The 17,041-nt window shown below is 45.9% G+C and overlaps 1 protein-coding gene across 3 annotated transcripts in view; it reads right to left on the bottom strand.

The window, feature by feature from the left end:
- The window catches only part of DSC2 (desmocollin 2), a 32,541-nt gene extending 28,143 nt beyond the window's left edge, over positions 1-4,398 (bottom strand). Inside the window, exon 1 of one of the 3 annotated variants that reach the window (XM_079784984.1) lies at positions 3,904-4,398. In XM_079784984.1, coding sequence (XP_079641110.1) covers positions 3,904-3,969 — 66 coding nt within the window. In that variant the 5' untranslated portion in view covers positions 3,970-4,398. The remainder of the gene's footprint in view (positions 1-3,903) is intronic. The other 2 variants (XM_079784986.1, XM_079784985.1) reach the window with 2 other exon arrangements.
- Between the last annotated feature and the right edge of the window lie 12,643 nt (positions 4,399-17,041).

Here is a 17,041-nt window from a genome sequence, read left to right as displayed (position 1 = left end):
CCTTTCAAGGTGCATGAATTCGTGCACTGGGCCCCTAGTTAAAGTATATCAGGCAAGAGAAAGATAGGAGATGGCATATGAATTGGAAAGGAAGAGGAAAAAAAAAATCTCTATTTGCATTTGATGTGACTATTTACTTGGAAAACCCCAGTAAACCAACCAATAAATTACTATGAACAATAAGAGAATTTCAGTAAAGGAACAGCAATAACAATTAAAATAGAGAAGTCATCAGTATTCATACACATAAATAAAACCAGTTAAGTAATATAATGGAAGAGAATAAATCATTTTCAAAAGCAATAAAATAGAATCCTAGGGAGTAAATTTAACAAGAAACATGTAAAACCTACTTGAGAAAAATCTGAAAATATTTCTCAAGGGCACAGAAGTGGACTTGCAACAGATATATCTTTATTTTGAAAAGGAAAATAAACAACATAAATGTATCAATTTTCACTGTTATAAATTTCATAGTCCTAATAAAAATCCCAACAGTATTTTCTCTGGAACTAGACAAGATGATTTAAAAGGTCATAAGAAAATATCAATAATTAGGAATAGACAGGAAAATTATGAAAAAGAAAAGCAATGAAAGGATATTAGCCTCAGCACATATTAAAAGATCCTACAGTCTCGAAAATAAAAATAATGTGATATCCGTATATGAAGAACTGAAAGATATTAAATGCATTCAATTTGGAAAGGGAGAAGTAAAAGTTTCCATTTGCATGTGATATACTTGTATACAGTCCATAAAGGTAGTAATTTTTGTCCCATTCACCAGCTATGAGACTTTCAATTTCTTCACATTCTTGCCTACACAGCAAGCTGTCAAACTTCTGGATGTTTGCCAAATAAGAAATGACTCACTATAGCCTTAAAGTCACCTTCTCTTATTATGAATGAGGTTGAAATATTTTTATGGGCCGTTTTTGTTACTTTATGGGAATTTTTCATTTCCACGTTCATGTCCATGTTCTTGATTCAGAAGAGCACTTGATATATTAGATTAAGCCTTTAAAATGTGATCTGAAATTTGTTTTTCCACACTGTCAGTTGCCTTTGACATTGGCATAGTTTACTGCCATGGACAAGTGTTTGTGTCTGTGTGTCTTAATATAATTGATTTTCTCAATTTTAATAAATGGCTTTTGAAATCTGAGCCATAAATGTCTACTCCAAATTTAAGTAGAAATTCGTCATGTTTTCTTCTAATATCTGTATGGTAGATATAATTAAATCTCTCATCTGTTCGGAATTTTCTTGGTGTTCTGAATGAGTTATGGATTCAACTTTATCTTTTGCCAAATGACTGCCTAGATTAAGTACTGTGGCCTCATACCACATACAGAGTGTGGTATACTATGTGTATATCTATCTCCTCAATGATATGATATGCTATCTATCATAAAATAGCTTCCTGGCTAGTCATATACAACCTCTATGGAGGGGACAGGGAGCTGGTGACACCTATAAGAAGTACAAAGTCATTTATACTGTTATCTGGCAATCCCATTTCTGGTAATCCATCCCCATAAATATGATACACTTCCCATATAGGAGATAACGTATATAAAGGTTTATTCATCGTGGCGTTAGGTGTAATAGCAAGGAGTAGTAGCCGAGGTGATGGACAGCAGGAAAGTCACCCAGGAGATATTTCTGAATGTGGATTTAAAGGGACTGAAAGAGGGATCGAAGGAGGGGAACAGTGGGGAAAGAAAAACAAACAGCTTCCCGACTTCCTTGAGGAACAAGGTGTTTGAAATATAGGACGCCAGAATAAAAGCAACATTGTCTGGGAAGATAAATGTCGTGCCACGCATCATACTAAAGGCCTATTGTTCAATGGAGATATCCAAACTAGCAAAATAAATGTCGTCTATGTAGGCACCTGTAGGACATTTTAGGGGCAAGACCTAGAATGGGGAGCCGGATTCTGAGTGGCCGGGAAAGAAGAGACGAGTGCATTTCCAGAATAAAGGCACCATCTCCAAGGTGGAGTTGTGTAAGGAGTGATTTGGACTTGGCAATAAAGACACCTGATGATTTTGGAGAGAGAAGCTTCCTAGGTGTTTGGGCAGAAGCCTGAGTTGAAGCGGAGGGGGGTTGGGGGGGAGTGGAATGGGGAAGGATTCCTTGGCGTATGCGGGTCATGAAATGTCAAGGGCGTCCTCCAAAGTCACGCTTATTTAAGAACATCTTCAACTCCAATAGTCTCTCTGCACCTTCCCCACGGGGGCCCACACCCTCGGCAGCCGCTGAGGGGCCCAGCTCTGCAGAGAGATGCCCAGGACCCGGGGTCCACGTCAGGGCCCCCCACCAGGCCTTCCCTCCCGGAGGCAGCAGAAGGAGGGGGGCACCCAGGCCCTGCCCTCTCCCCACCCCACCTCTGGTCTATCCTGCCGAGAAGCTAAGCAGGACCCCGGCTCGGGGGCTATTCCATGTCCTTATTCACTTATCACCACTGTCTTCTAGAAGGATCTGAGATGGACGCAGACAGTTGTGTGTGGAAGTATACACAAGGCGATGCTATTATTGCCTGAGACTAACCACCCCCTTTTCCTTAATTAATAATAAATAAATACATACATACATACATACATACATACATACATACATACAAACAACAACAAGGACCCAGGAATTCAGTGAAGGGTGTGGGGTCCATGGAGCTCTGAAGACCTTCCAATAGTGACAACTACAATCTCATTACCTAACAGTCTGAGGGGTTCGCTGTAAAATAAGAGCGGCAGCGAAGGGGGACGCTGTCCCAGTATTTCAGCCCCCAGTTTCCCCCCCACCCCCCAAACCCCTGGCCCCAGAGGAACCTTCCCATGGTCCGTCTGTCTGTCCAGCCCCCGGTCCATCCGGTCTGACTGCAGACCCAGCACCAGAGCCTCCCCATCAAAGGAACCAGAACCAGGACCAGAGCGCCTCCCCGCCCGGGTCCAGTTAATCTGCACTCGGTGACTCCACAGGGTAGCAGCTCGTATGTCGAATTGCATTGAATGTATCAATAATTTGAAATATAAAAGAATCCAAATAAATAAGTTTGTATGAAAAAAGAAACTCCAGTTTTTTTATTCTACTGCCGCGCTTTGTAAGATCTGGGGTGTTTAAAAAATTAAACCCCGAGTAGAATAAAGGAATCGAGGAAAAAGCAAGCGAGTGCAAAGGGTTATGGCTTCTCCCTCCCCAGGCCCCAGGCCAGGCCAGGGCGCCCCGTCCACACCCTCCGGGGGGCCGCTCCCCCAGGGGATCCGCGCCTTCGGGTCCCCCAGGCCGGTCAGCCCGAGGGGAGCCGTCCCACCCCGGCGGGGCCACCCCTTCCGCTCCCGGCGGGCCGGGCCGGGCCGTGCGCTTTGGGGGGGCGGGCGAAGCATGGGAGCACCAGGTGCCTCGGGGCAGGGATCTGGGGGGGCATCTTCTCCAACAGGAGGCGAAGGTCACCCCAGGGCGACCAGAAAGGAGGAGGGAAATGGAAGGACGGGCGCACCCAGAGCGCGCCCCCGGGGAGCGGAGGGCCGGGGTCCAGGCCCACCACGCGCGCCCTCACCCCCACGACCGCCCGGGCCCTGCTTGTCTCGGGGCCCCCGGAGGCCCCCCGGAGGCCTGGACCCACGCGGAGGCGAGGCGACCCGGAAGGCGCGCGGGGGCGGGGGCGGGGGCGCGGGCTGCCCGGGCCCCGGGGCCACGCTTTCCGCTGCGCGTCCGGCTGCGCCCGCGGGTCGGATCGGCGGCGACACCTCCGCTTCCCCGGGGATCGCGGCGCCCGGGCTGCCGGCCTCTCCCGTCCCGTCCCGTCCGCCCTCCCGCCGCAGCCACCGGCTCCATCTGGTCCCCCAGCGCCCCGCGCCCCCCGACGGGCCGGGGCCGGGGCCGGGGCCGGGCACTCACCGCGAGGGCCAGCAGCAGCCGGCACGGGGCTCCGCTCGGGGCGCGCGGGGCTGGGGCGGCCGCCATGGGCGCTGCTGGGGTCCGGGGCGCAGGCGGGGGCGCAGGCGGCGGAGGAGCGATCCGGGCGCAGGAGGCGCCTTTCTCCCGGAGCCTCTGGAGCGCCGGCCGCGGTCCCGGGCTTTACTGCGCCCGCCGGGTGGGGCTCCGGCCCCTCCTCCCCTGCCGAAGTCCGCTTCTCTCCGCTCCGCAGGTGGGGACTCCCTGGGCCGCCACCTCTCCCTGCGCCCCGGCTCCTCGCCGCCGCCGCCTATAAGCCCGTGGCCCCCGCCCGGTCCGCCCGGGGATTAGCCGGGAGCCCTGCCCAGCGGAGCCCTGACGGTGCGCGGGTCCCCGCTCCCTGCGGCCGGGCTCTGCCTGGGACCCGGCCTGGCCCTGCCCCTGCCCCTGCCCCGGGGTCAGCTCCAGAGGGCGCAGCCGCCTCCAGCCAGAGGGGGGACCCGCAGGGAAGACTAGGTTACAAACTGTTTGAGCCAATGTCCAGCAGCCCTCCCGGCCTCCCACAGGCCTTTCCTTTGTAACTGATTCATTTCAGCTGTGTGTGTTGTTTTTGGTTTTTTGTTTTGTTTTGTTTTGTTTTAAAGAAATCTCATGACCAATAGGACAGGGATACCAAAAAAATGAGCCTAAGTTAAAGGACAACTATGTATTATATACAGGGCTGGGCAAAAGTCTGTTTACAAACGTGAGTACGCGAAACACAGTTCATTTTTGTGTTATTATTTATTAATGATTGCAATATTTTCCAGAGGAACAACTGTAAACCGACTTTCCCCACCCCGTCCGTTTGCCCAGGCTGCAGGAAAACGAGACCGAGGCTGGGTTACTACGGAAAACGCATTGTTTGAGGTCCTAGGTGTTGGCTACATGGTGGGCTACTGGTTTCCTCCAAAATCCGCCCTTATCACAATTAAAGCTTAACTAACCACCGGCCCTATAATTTATTGCCTAAATGGGACTCCCGGGCACCTGGTGGGAATGTATCCTTCCTTTCCTGCCACCGAAACCAGAGTTTGTGGTGAGAAAAGAAAGAAAGAGAGAGAGAGAGAGAGAGAGAGAGAGAGAGAGAGAGAATGGGATGACCTTGGCGTTGTGACTTGCAGTATGCTTAAACCCAGGACTGAGGCAGCACTCAGCTGGGAGGGTTAACGCCCCAAAGCTGGGCGCCTGCGGCTCTCCCAAAGCAGCGAGGGCGCCTGACTCACCCTTCTGCACACCGCACACCGGGAAACGCTGACCGCAGAGGAGAAACTGGCCGGTTCCACCTCATTTCCTTTGTCTCCTCGAGGATGTTTGGAGAAACCTGTTTGAAACGCCAAGCATAACACTCCCAGCGTGTCAGTCCTGGAAACCGTGAACCACCCTCCTGACACACCACGAGGGCAGCGGGCCTGAGCGCCCTGCGGGGCATGAGGAATGTCACACCACCAGGCCCTCCATCCCTGGAGGGGTCCCGGGCTCTCTCCCATCAGCGAGGAACCACTAAGGAGCTGTTGGGGTGATTTCATGTCCATAACACTGATCACTGAATCTTGCTGATAACACAAGCCTGGGTCACCAGCACCAGACTCCAGTGGACATCCTGTTTCTATCAGGTTCAACCCTCGAGTTTCTCCAGCAAGGATTTCATCGGAACACATCCTCCTATTGATGACATCATGACCTCTCAACGGCAGCTTCCCCCAAGATAGAGACGCCAACTAGTTCGTTTGCTTTTCCGGTTCTAGACATTTACTCAGGCCGGCGTCACAGCCTTTGACAAGAGGACGGTTCCAGCATTGCCTCCCCTTCGACTCCTAATGCCTTTCAGGGTGGCTCCCGTGTTCCCCATTCCAAAAGAGGGTGGGGGAGCCGCTAGAAAAGAATTCATCCCGATATTTACTTTCATCTTTCACCCGAGGTAAGTGACTGAGGCTGTCAGGACGGTGATCTTTGTTGTTGCTTCATCGTGAAACTCTTCAATGAAACACACACTACAGACTCTGTAAACGTGCGGCCCCAGTTATTTAAGGGGTTTCCATTCGGCTGTCTGGTCACTGGATTTCCCCACAACCCAATTTTGAAAAAACGGGTCCAAATGTGAAGAAACGATGAAATGTGGGCAGGGGACTTTTCTAGAAGAACGGCTGCTGGCGGGGAAGGGGCAGGGGATCCCGCGGACTTGCGGTGGCTGCCCGTGTGCTCTCGGACCCGGGGCATCGGACCCAAAGTCGGAGCGACGCCTCCGTGCCTGGAGCTGCTCGGACACCCCTCAGGCCCCAGCGCGCCATCGGCTGAGTGAGATAACGGAAATGATGCTCCATGCGCCTGCGGTCCCTTCCACGCCTAAAACTCAGCCGGTGAGTCTTCTCGGGACTGAGTTGTTGAGAAGGTTGGCGGGACGGGGTGCTCATTTCTGAAAGCCAGTCACAACCAGAGCTGCCCTTGAAGAGATGAGCCAATGGCCACCAAGGGCCCGCGGGGCACATCTCCGCAGCCCAGCGTCACAATCTTCCAGTTCCGGGAACTAGACATTAAACATAGTAAAGACAATAACAACTCCCACTCCCTCGCTGAGGTGTACATAGACAGCTCTCCCTGGGCTCCCTGATTCCTCCAGTCCTCCCGCTCCTGGACCTGGGGGTGGGACAGGGGCGGGGGGTAAGAAGGATCCTTAGACACTGGATCTTTAGGGCACATCTGTCTCTGCGTGACGATATATGACAACGAATGGAGCCCCAAAAGCGAGGGAAACACAGACCTCAGGGCGGAAAGCAGATGAAAGGACCTTGTCTGGTTACCTTTAGGGGAGAGGAGGCAGGGCAGTATCTGATGCCCACAATAAGGAGAGCACAGAGCACCGACTTCTCAGAGATTCAATGATGGGATGCATGGCAGACATGCAGAACAAAGCCTGGCACACTCTAAGTGCTCCCCCAGGTCTGAGCCCACCTCTCTACCGCCCACTCACGTTCCCCACCCACCTCCTCCCTAGGACAGCTCCCTGGTCCCGATCCCCAGTTCCTCTCGTCAGGCCCTGGCCCAGGGCTGGCCGCCAGTGTCCATTCACTGAGCTCTCCCAACGCTCCTCTCCCCTCCCCTCCCCTCAACCCCAGACCTCGTCCCACATAAACACACGAACTGTCAACTAAGATGAGATGCCACCATTTGTGCTAAAACGTACACCAATATTTTGTAAAGAATCATTTTACAATGGGAGGGGGGGAAAAGCCTTGATGGGTAAATAAAATATTTGTTTTTAATGCTGTCTATGTTTCTCTGAAGTTCTTTTTTCAAGGTTGGCCTTGATAAAACATAGCATACTAATCAAAATCAGTTTCCATTGCTTTTCAAAGTGTATTTTTGAACTACGTAAGGGATAAAGTGTGAAATATACTATTAATCAATTCTTATTATATTATCTTTTTTTTTTTTTTTTTACTTAAACCCTCATTAGGAACACGCCAATGAATGAATATTAGACGGTTGCGCAGAACATGCCGAGAGATTGGTTCCCAGGGTCACGTCTGCCTTAATAGACGCTGTTGGTATCCCCCGGGAGTGCTCTGAATTAATATATCCTTAAAACTACAAAATTTTCATGTTTGTTTTACTAACTAATTTGACGTGTGTTTAATGAGCACCTACTATGTCTCAGCATTGCTCTTGACCTTGGGTGAACAAGATACAAAGGGCCCTTGCTCAAGAAAAGCACCTGAGGAGTATTAAAAGATTGGGTAGGACAAGTACCCACCACCTGGGATTTACATCATGCTGACTCCTTTCTGAAAGAAAAGAGGAGATTAATCTCCAGGTAAATGCAAAATGAAATTTAAGCAGCATTCTGTAAAGGGTGAAAAACTACCAGTGCAAAAATCATGTGTTAAGATGTGCTCATAGATTATGAAATGTCACTTTTTTATTTTTAAATACATTTTATTGATTTTTTTACAGAGAGGAAGATAGAGGGATAGAGTTAGAAACATCGATGAAAGAGAAACATAGATCAGCTGCCTCCTGCACACCCCCCATTGGGGATGTGCCCGCAACAAAGTACATGCCCTTGACTGGAATCGAACCTGGGACCCTTCAGTCCGCAGGCCGACGCTCTATCTACTGAGCAAAACTGGTCAGGGCTGAAATGTCACCTTCTTAACTGGATCTCGGGGCAAGAAGCTCACTCTCTTGTGAGCTCGCCTGGTCTAGAACATATTGGTTCCGGCTTCTTTGAAAGCCCGGTCTCCTGCTTTCCCCTTCCCTTGCTGGCTGTGCCTAGGCATCCTTGCTGTCTGGCTTCTCACGTTGCCACACTTAAACACACCTGTGTTTTCTCAGGCCTTCGCACTCCGGGGGCTCCTTCTCTCCTAGGTGCTCTGTTACCTGCCTGGAGTGTTCTTCCATCCTATAAGTATCAACTTTTATTTTCTCCCTAGCAGGTCAGACCCTCTCTAATCAGGTCAAATCGTACTCTTTAACTAGTCGCCTCTTCTTTAGACTTCTAGTCACAGTTATAATGCTCAATTGGTGTGAGTAGTTATTGGACCAATGCTTGTTTCTCAGCAAGGACCGGACAAGTTCACGAATGCAGCAGCCTGTCCTTTTTGGCCCACCCCTGTGTCCCCACACTATCCATCCTGAATCCTGGCACACAGTAGGCACCTCATCAGTATCTGTTGAATGAGTGAGCAAATGAATACATGAATGAACAGCTTCTGAGGATTTGGGGGGCAAGTACTTCTTTGCTTTTCTTTTTCTGATTTTAATGTTATTTTGAATGACTAATAAAATGAGGTCTTAGGTCAAATGGCCGGGTGCCAGTTCCTCACCTGCTCCCAAGCATGATGGGCATGTGCTGGAATATGTGTTAAAATGTGAAATGGGTTTACAAGGGTTCCCAGTGCGGGTTTTGCACAAAAATGGGCAACTAAGCTAGTGGATTTTATCTTAGCACCCAGAGGGAGACCACTGAGCACACAGGAACGTAGTGCCTGATAAAACTGCTGTGGCACTCACCACTGAGAAAAGAAGAGACCAGTGAGTGGTGGCAGGGGGACAACTGCGTCGTCATTAGAGAACAAAGTAAAACTGGTCCCCAACTTAACACCACACGCACAGTGCTTTCCAGATGGGTTAAACTTCCATGTGAAGAAAAAGACAAAGTCAATGGAAGACAAGATAGAGTAACATCCACGTGACCTAGAGGTAGACAGAGATTTCTGAAGTAAAACTCAAAAAGCATCTACCAAAAAAGGAATAAAAAGACCCATTTAGTTACATTCAAGTCCAGGCTTTCTATTCAACAAAGAACACCATGAATAAAGCTAACAGCTGATAGATTGGAAGAATAGCTTAGTGATGACTAAACTGAGATGGGAATAATCTCTGTAATATACAGGAACTCCTACACATCAGTAAGAACATGACAGGAACCTCAAAAGAAAACAAACAAACAACAGGCTGCAGAGTGTGGCCAGGCATTCTACATAGAGGAATTTCAGAGCCGACAAAGCATATTTTTAAAAATCAGAGAAGCGCATACTAAAATCATAAAATACCCCTTTATACCTGTTTGACTGACAAAAAAAAAAAAAAAAAGAAAGCTCTTTCTCTCTTGTCAAAGTCATTCCCTGATTAAACCTAACTCTCCACCTTCCCAGCTGCCACACATTTAGAATTGAATGTGGCTAGAGATAAACTCACACCCAAGGTCAGAAGTTTCACTTGACAACCATGATCACTATCTTAAGTAGATCTCAATGCTGCCCTGCAGTCATACTGTTTGCCAGACCCATTCACTTCCCCATTCTCCTTGGCCCTGTCTTCATACCTCCTTCTCTCTCTCTGCTCAAACCTTCTGTGCATCCTCCTCTATACTAAGGCGACCAGATTTTAACATTGGTAAAGCAGGACACCATTGACCGGGGGCGGGGGGGGGGGGGGGGGGAGGTCTTGATTAAAAATTTGGTCTATATGGAGCAACAAAAATTTTCATAGAACACAAAATACATAATTACATGAACATATTTTATTGTTAGTTTATAAATTAAATTAATTTTATTGTTATAAAGTAACTATTTTAAAAATTATTTTAATTTTAATCCTATATTTCTTTCTAAATAATAACAATACTAACTTGTATTATTTTTCCTCTGAATTTGCCGTAACGTAAGTCGTAAGTGTCACTTTCAAGGCTGGCGCTAGACTTTTTGCTGCCACTATAAAATATAAATAATACGAGTACTGTCTGCTAAATTCAAGAAAATTTATGTATTTATGAAATAAATAAATAAATTACTTGCCTAAATTATCTGAATAGCTGATTTGTAATGACATCACTTGTTTAACTAGCTTACTAGCACGCAGTACGATGTGTGTCGTCCGAGAGACAGTTACAAAATGTTTTCGTCGTTGCCAATCCCAACAATGCCATTGTTCATTAAGTCCAAACAATGGTGGTGGAATTCTAACAACTGATCAACAATGCGAACTTTGATAAGCAGTTCTCGATAATCAGTTCTCAACAATTATTTGTTATTATTAAAGTTTAACATTATAAAATTAACAAAAATAATATAAAACTCATATCCTGGCTAAATAGCCACATGGCCGCCGAAAACCGTCTATTCCCTTCCCGTTCTCCCGCCGTTCCCTAGCTTGTGCATTCTTTCCAAAAATCGGGACTTTTTAAAACGCCGCGGGACGCGGGACAAATTGTTAAAAATCGGGACTGTCCCGCCCAAAGCGGGACGTCTGGTCACCTTACTCTGTACTCAGTTGCCGTTACTGACTCAGCCTTCCGCTTCACAGAGAAAGCAGAACGGACCCAGGAGAATTGCGAGGAGCTTCCCCACATCTGCCCACCGGCACGCAGCCGTCCCACAGCCACGGGCTTTTCCTCGATGATACCTCTGTCTGTGGCCAAGGGCAACTGCTCCACGTGGCATTCATTCATTCCCACCCCCCCACCTCCTCAAGGACATTGCTCTCACAACTCTGCTCCTGCCTTCCTACGTCACAATTGGACCCATCTCTCTCTCCCCCAATCGTATGTAAACAAAATTAAAATTAGAAAGGAAAACACCAGAAATCGCTACCTCGCTCTGTCCTGCTTCTCTCCCCAGCTATGGCACCCCGCTTCTCTGCTCGCCCTCACAGAAACATATTCTGGGGAAAGCTGGTCTATATGTACCGCCTTCAGTTTCTCTCCTCTTTAGCTGCGGAACCCTTTTTAGTCAGGTTCCCTCCCCTCCACTTCCCCGACCGCAGTCTTAGAGAGTCTGCAGAGCCCTCCACATGGCTGAATCCGATGGCCATTCCTCACCTTCTTGTCTGAATTGCAGAGGGCTGGGCACCATCCAGGAAGCACATTCTTCATTGGTTTCTGGTTTTCCTTCTCTGCCTCAGCAATTGATTCCTCCTCCTCTCCTCTACCTCTTGCTAGTGTACTGCCCCAGGGCTCAGTAGTTGAGTCTCAATTCTGGTTCCATCTACCCCTCACTCCCTTGTTGATCTCATCCGGTCTTCAGTCCGCTGACTGGCAATGCTAAAGCTCTACCCCAGACCTCTCCCTTGAGCTCCAGGCTCCTGCCGACCATCTTAGGTGTCTAGTAGGCATTGCATAGTTAATCTTTCCACTTCTGAGCTCCTAATCTTCTCCATTAACAATGCCCGCCCCACAGCCTTTTCCCTTTCAGTTAATGGCAACTCCATCCTTCCAGTCATTTAGGCCAAAATATCTGCAGACTTCCTGGGCTCTTCTTGAAATCCAATCTGTCAGTAAATCCTATAAGCTGCACCTTTGAAATATACGTGGAATCCACTCCCTTTTCACCATCTTCATCCAGTCCAACACACGGGCATCTCTCACTGAGTTACTAAAAACAAACAAACAAACAAACAAACAAACCTCCTCATTGCTCTTTCAACTGCCAACACTACGTACTTCAGTCAATTTTCAACCCAGAAGCCAGGTTGTCCCTGGAAATAAGTTGGAGCATGACATTTCTCTACCCAAAGTCCTCCAGAATTATTCCAAAAATATATAAGACTTTAAAATATGCCCTGCTGATGCCTCTCATCTCATTGAGGCCAAACCCGGAGTATTTCCAGTGGTCCCAGGCCCTTCCTCCACCTGCATCTCGCTGACCCCCGTTTTACCTCCCTCCCTCACACTCCGGGCCACAGAGCATCAGCCCCCCTGCTCCCACGGGGCACCCCCTCTCCTCAGGAAGCCTGGTGCTCCTCTCCTCCTCAGGTCTGACTCTTGCGGCTCCTTCTGGAGAGGCCCTTCCGGAGGCCCTGATTAAAATGTCAAACATGTGACTTCCTCTCTGAGGCCCTGCACTGAGAGCCTGGCAGCTGGTGTGTGTGTGTGTGTGTGTGTGAGTGTGTGTGTGAGTGTGTGTGTGTGTGTGTGAGAGTGTGTGTGTGTGAGTGTGTGTGAGAGTGTGTGTGTGTGTGTGTGTGTACACATCTATATATATTCATATACTAGAGGCCCGATGCATGAAGATTCGTGTAAGAATGGGCCTTCCTTCCCCTGGCTGCCGGCATCACCTTCACTCTGGCCAGAGCCGCCTTTCTGCCTTCCCACGCTGCCCAGAGGCCCCAAGCGGCTAGGGTGGTGCAGAACACCTACATTGTTGATGACACAAGCGTCCCGCCCCCACCCCCCCCCCCCGCCGCCACTTGGCGCCTATGTATGCAAATTAACCCGCCATCTTTGTTGGGTTAATTTGCATACTCACTCCTGATTGGCTGGGGGCGTTGCGAAGGTACAGTCAATTAGCAAGTTATTCTTTTATTAGGTAGATTATACTAATTATATTATATTATGTACTTAATATCAATTAATAGTAAATTAAAATATTAAATCAAAGCAACTAAAAATTTTTCTTAATTTTCTTCTGATTCCCAGTCTGAAACAAAAAGAAATAATCATGACAGGATATGATTACTAACGATGACAAAATCGGTTCTGACAGGTTCTTAGCCACACCCAAGATACTCAACATCAGCTACACCCAGAAAAATAAAACGTTAAAAATGCACATGGTGATAAACTGGCTCATCATGAAAAGAATACATCACGAGACCTGTTGACCAAAATGGTCTCAGGATGCTGTGTATTGCTTAAACTATCAGGGTTTTTATTCAGACAGATTGGTTTTTGAACATAATTTGGTAAATTTTTTGATAGGCCTGACCAAAACCAATTACTGTCAACATGTGATTTTTTTTCTTAATTATGGATAGGCAAAATAAATTTACGAAATGACAATGAACATGCCTTTTACTTCAATTTGGTTACCTTCTGTGTCATTGTATACCCTCCAATGTATGGCATGCTTAGGTACAACGTTCAGAGTCAGTATCCGGCTACATAAGAAGACGGAGTGGGGGGTTCTGCTCTGCGGGTGGTGAGAGGCAGGATGGTCTTGAATTTGGGCCACACTGCCCAGTGGCGGTAGACCTGCGGCCCGAGGCCACCTGTTTCTAACTCTGATTGGCTAATCGTGTGGTTTACCTTTAGACTTCACAGGCCCCTCTCAGGGGGTCCTCTCTGCACAAAGTTCTATGTGCAGTCTTGGCGAAAGGCAGATTCTGGCTCCGTAGGTCTGAGGTGGGGCCTGAATGCCCTTTCCTCGCAAGCTCTCGGGTGATGTGGACCACACTGAGCGCAAAGAGCCGGTGGTACAGAGGTGACCGTGATAGGACCTCACCAACACCTGCAGACCCTCACCCTCAGTTTCCTGTTTTGTGGATCTGGGGGGTGGAACCCAGGAATTAGCATTTCTAACAAGTTCCCAGGTGATGCTGTGGCTACCGGTCCAGGAATCACACTCCAAGAATTTCAGTGTGGATCTCACATAGGTAAGAGATATCTCAAACAGGTAGAACAGCAAGCGATCCCTCTTATAGAATACCTACTATGGACAAAATACCTTCGTGAATTTGGGTTTTAAGTTTTATGTAAATGAACTATGTAAATGTCACCCACCCTTAATTCCAAAATGTTCTACGTATTTTATAGCAGAGGCGAAGCCAGAGCAAGGAAACGCTTTCATTTCCACCGTGCGTTAGGTTCCTTTTCGTTTTTCTTGAACTACTGCTGGCAGGAAACAATTCTGCATGAATTCTTAGTGTGAAGTCAAAGTAAAACCTTGAAGTTCTTTTTAAATTAATAATTCAATGTTACTGTATTTAAAGGTCCCTAAACATGGGCAAATAAAAAGACTGTAAATAGGTACCTGTTGCACAATAACAACTACATTTTAAAAAGTTTAAGATCCTGTATAGTCTCAGGCCAAATACAGAGGAAAGCCATACTTGTTCATTTTTTCCCCTCTAAAGTTACGAAATAAACAACTTTCAACTCTATAGATTGGTTTTGTTGAAGGACATTTTATTCCTATCAATCAAAAAACTTACTGTAAGAAGTAGAGATTTTTAAATAATTTGATCTATCTTTGCAAATTGTATATCATGAATCTACTTTATACATTTGTTTTTATAATGTTTCTTATAAACTTAAATTAGTCTATGTATTTGAAAATGTTATTATTTTATTGTTAGTAAGAATTTGAGGTCAAGGTGCTTTTTTTAATGCAACATTATTCTTTCAAAGAGTTTTTTTTTTTAGAATGATGTTTGCTCAATTTTATTGGGCCCTCCATAATATAGAAGAGTCTATCCATTCTTAGTAATGCTTTCTCCTGCTGTAGTTTTATTTTCTTTCTCCTACATAATTAGAAAGACAAATGTAATGTCTGGCCAAATGCCAAGTTCCTTTAGATTTATTAGAAAAGCAGATAAAAGAGACCAGAGACATGAAGTGATATACATCGTTTGCTTGACTGCCTAACCTAACGGATGATTTTTAACCAGTGCAGGACTTTTACAACTAACACATCATAAAAAGCGAGTTAGCTTTTCCTTTCTATGATAATAAAAAACCTCAACTCCAAAATATCTATAGTGTACATTTTCCAAATAACATAGCACATTCCATTTTTAAAAAGTAGACATATGCCTACATATCAAGTGTTATAAAATATTTTAATAAACTCAGGAGGAATTAAAAACTCAGGAAAGACAGTATTTAACAAAGCTCATTTATAATAATTATATGAATCTTCATCTATTTTGATGTTTCCATGGAATTTTTTACATGAATCAAAAAAAAGAAAATTTAATTTGATTGGCTAATTGTGTGGTTTACCTTTAGACTTCACAGGCCCCTCTATAACCTAACTGTAGAGTTAGTTATAGAAAAATAATTGATAATGATTCAATTACTGACAATTAATTTATATGAAATAATCCATAAAATACAATGTTTTAATAAACTAAATTTGTAAACAGTCCAGTGGAGTTTCAAAACTTTCATCAATCATACAATTAACATTTCGTTTTGAGTGTAAACAGAGAATGACTATGAATTTCCTACATAAATCAAAAAACAGTCACAGTTTCTCTGTGAGATAAATTTCATTGATATTTGAGAACATTTTAAGTAGCTAAAACTTCTTAGTACAAATTCATTTCCCACACTTTCTAATAATTCTGGCAATACTTTCAGTGACCAATCTTTCTTTGGCCTTTAACTGTACCTTATGTTCAGATATAAGTTTTCTCTTCCATATTGAAGCAAAGTTAAGAAATAAGAAGACATAAACAAACACATATAAGTTAATGTTTGGTTAGCAAATTTTAACCATTAAGAAAACATTCTCACCTACATTAAAGAGTATTACTTATCATGATAGTATGATATATTTCCAAAATTTTAATATTACATTTTAGAATTTCAAAACTGGTATCATTGTCAGAGTAACATGTCTGTCAGACTACAGAAACTGTATTTCCCTCCAAAATTATTTTCCTCACAATGACTATAAAATCATAGAAAGTGGACAGCTTATAAAATAAAACCTTACTTATTAAAACTACTTTTTTTATTCTGCTCTAATATTCAATTTCATGCCAAGAAACACCTTTAATTAGGAACTGCTGAGAGTAAGGAAGCTAATCACAAACATTTTACAAACTAAGCACTCATTTTTTAATAGTTAACTAGTTTATAGTTTTATGAAAAAAAAACAAAAACAGTTTTTATTGACTGAGAAATTTCTGTGTGATGTATGCTGTTATTGTTTATAAATTTATGGTTTGGCACAGAAAACTCTTAAAATATTCCTTAAACGCATGGTTTCTTTCTAAATTAATAATATATAGTATCCTATGAAAATATTAGGCATTTAAAATAATTTATTAACTTACATGTTCATTCATCTATCATTCAAGAGATGTTTGGTAGGTGGTGCTTTAACAGATCTCCGTTGTTAACATACACACACCAGACACGCTTTCTTTCTGGTTTCCCCCTTCCTTATGGTCATTCCCAATGGAGGTGAGCATCACGCTCCAACACGAATGAATGGCCACTTGGTCCACAGCACATTCGAGGTCTAAGCACGGTGGGTCCCAGCTGCAAGCCTCAAGCCCGCGGGGCTTGTCCCACACGTGCCTGCAGAGGGCGGACCACAGGAGGGACTGCGCCTTCTTGCCAAGGTATTTATATTCTCAAAAGCAACTGGACATCCTGGCGAGCAAGCAAAATAGATTTGTGGGTCTGAGTCCACCCCTGGCATCAAGGTTGCAAGTCTTTCAGGGAGATCCCCTCGTGTGACCCCGATCAACTCTCTGTGGCTCGGATGCTGGGAACGTGTTCTGCTCCAAGCCCTTCCCTAACCCCAGGAGCTGTGGGAGCGGAAAAGGCACTCACAGGGCAGAGACCAAGGCCCCGCTCCGGACCCTGCAAGTGCCCGGCCAGGAGCCACTGTGCCCAAGTGAAGGCTGCACCCCACACCCACCACCCTCCACCACCGAGCCCGGGCCCAGCAGCAATGTGATGGCACCAAGACAACATCTCTGAAAGCAGACGTCTCCCCGAGGTTTGGAAGAAAGTGTTTAATTGTCGTCTAAAATAAAAACTCATTTTTATTGGACTCCGCAGTACCCAGCTCTCTCTCCCACACTCTCCCAAGGACAGAGGGAATGAAGGATGCTGAAGGGGCGGTATGTACAGGCTCATGGGAGA

This window comes from Cnephaeus nilssonii, assembly GCF_951640355.1.
Source record: "Cnephaeus nilssonii genome assembly, chromosome: 11".
NCBI lineage: Eukaryota > Metazoa > Chordata > Mammalia > Chiroptera > Vespertilionidae > Cnephaeus > Cnephaeus nilssonii.
The sequence above is the reverse complement of the archived record's forward strand: the minus strand, read 5'-3'. Positions and strand labels throughout refer to the sequence as shown.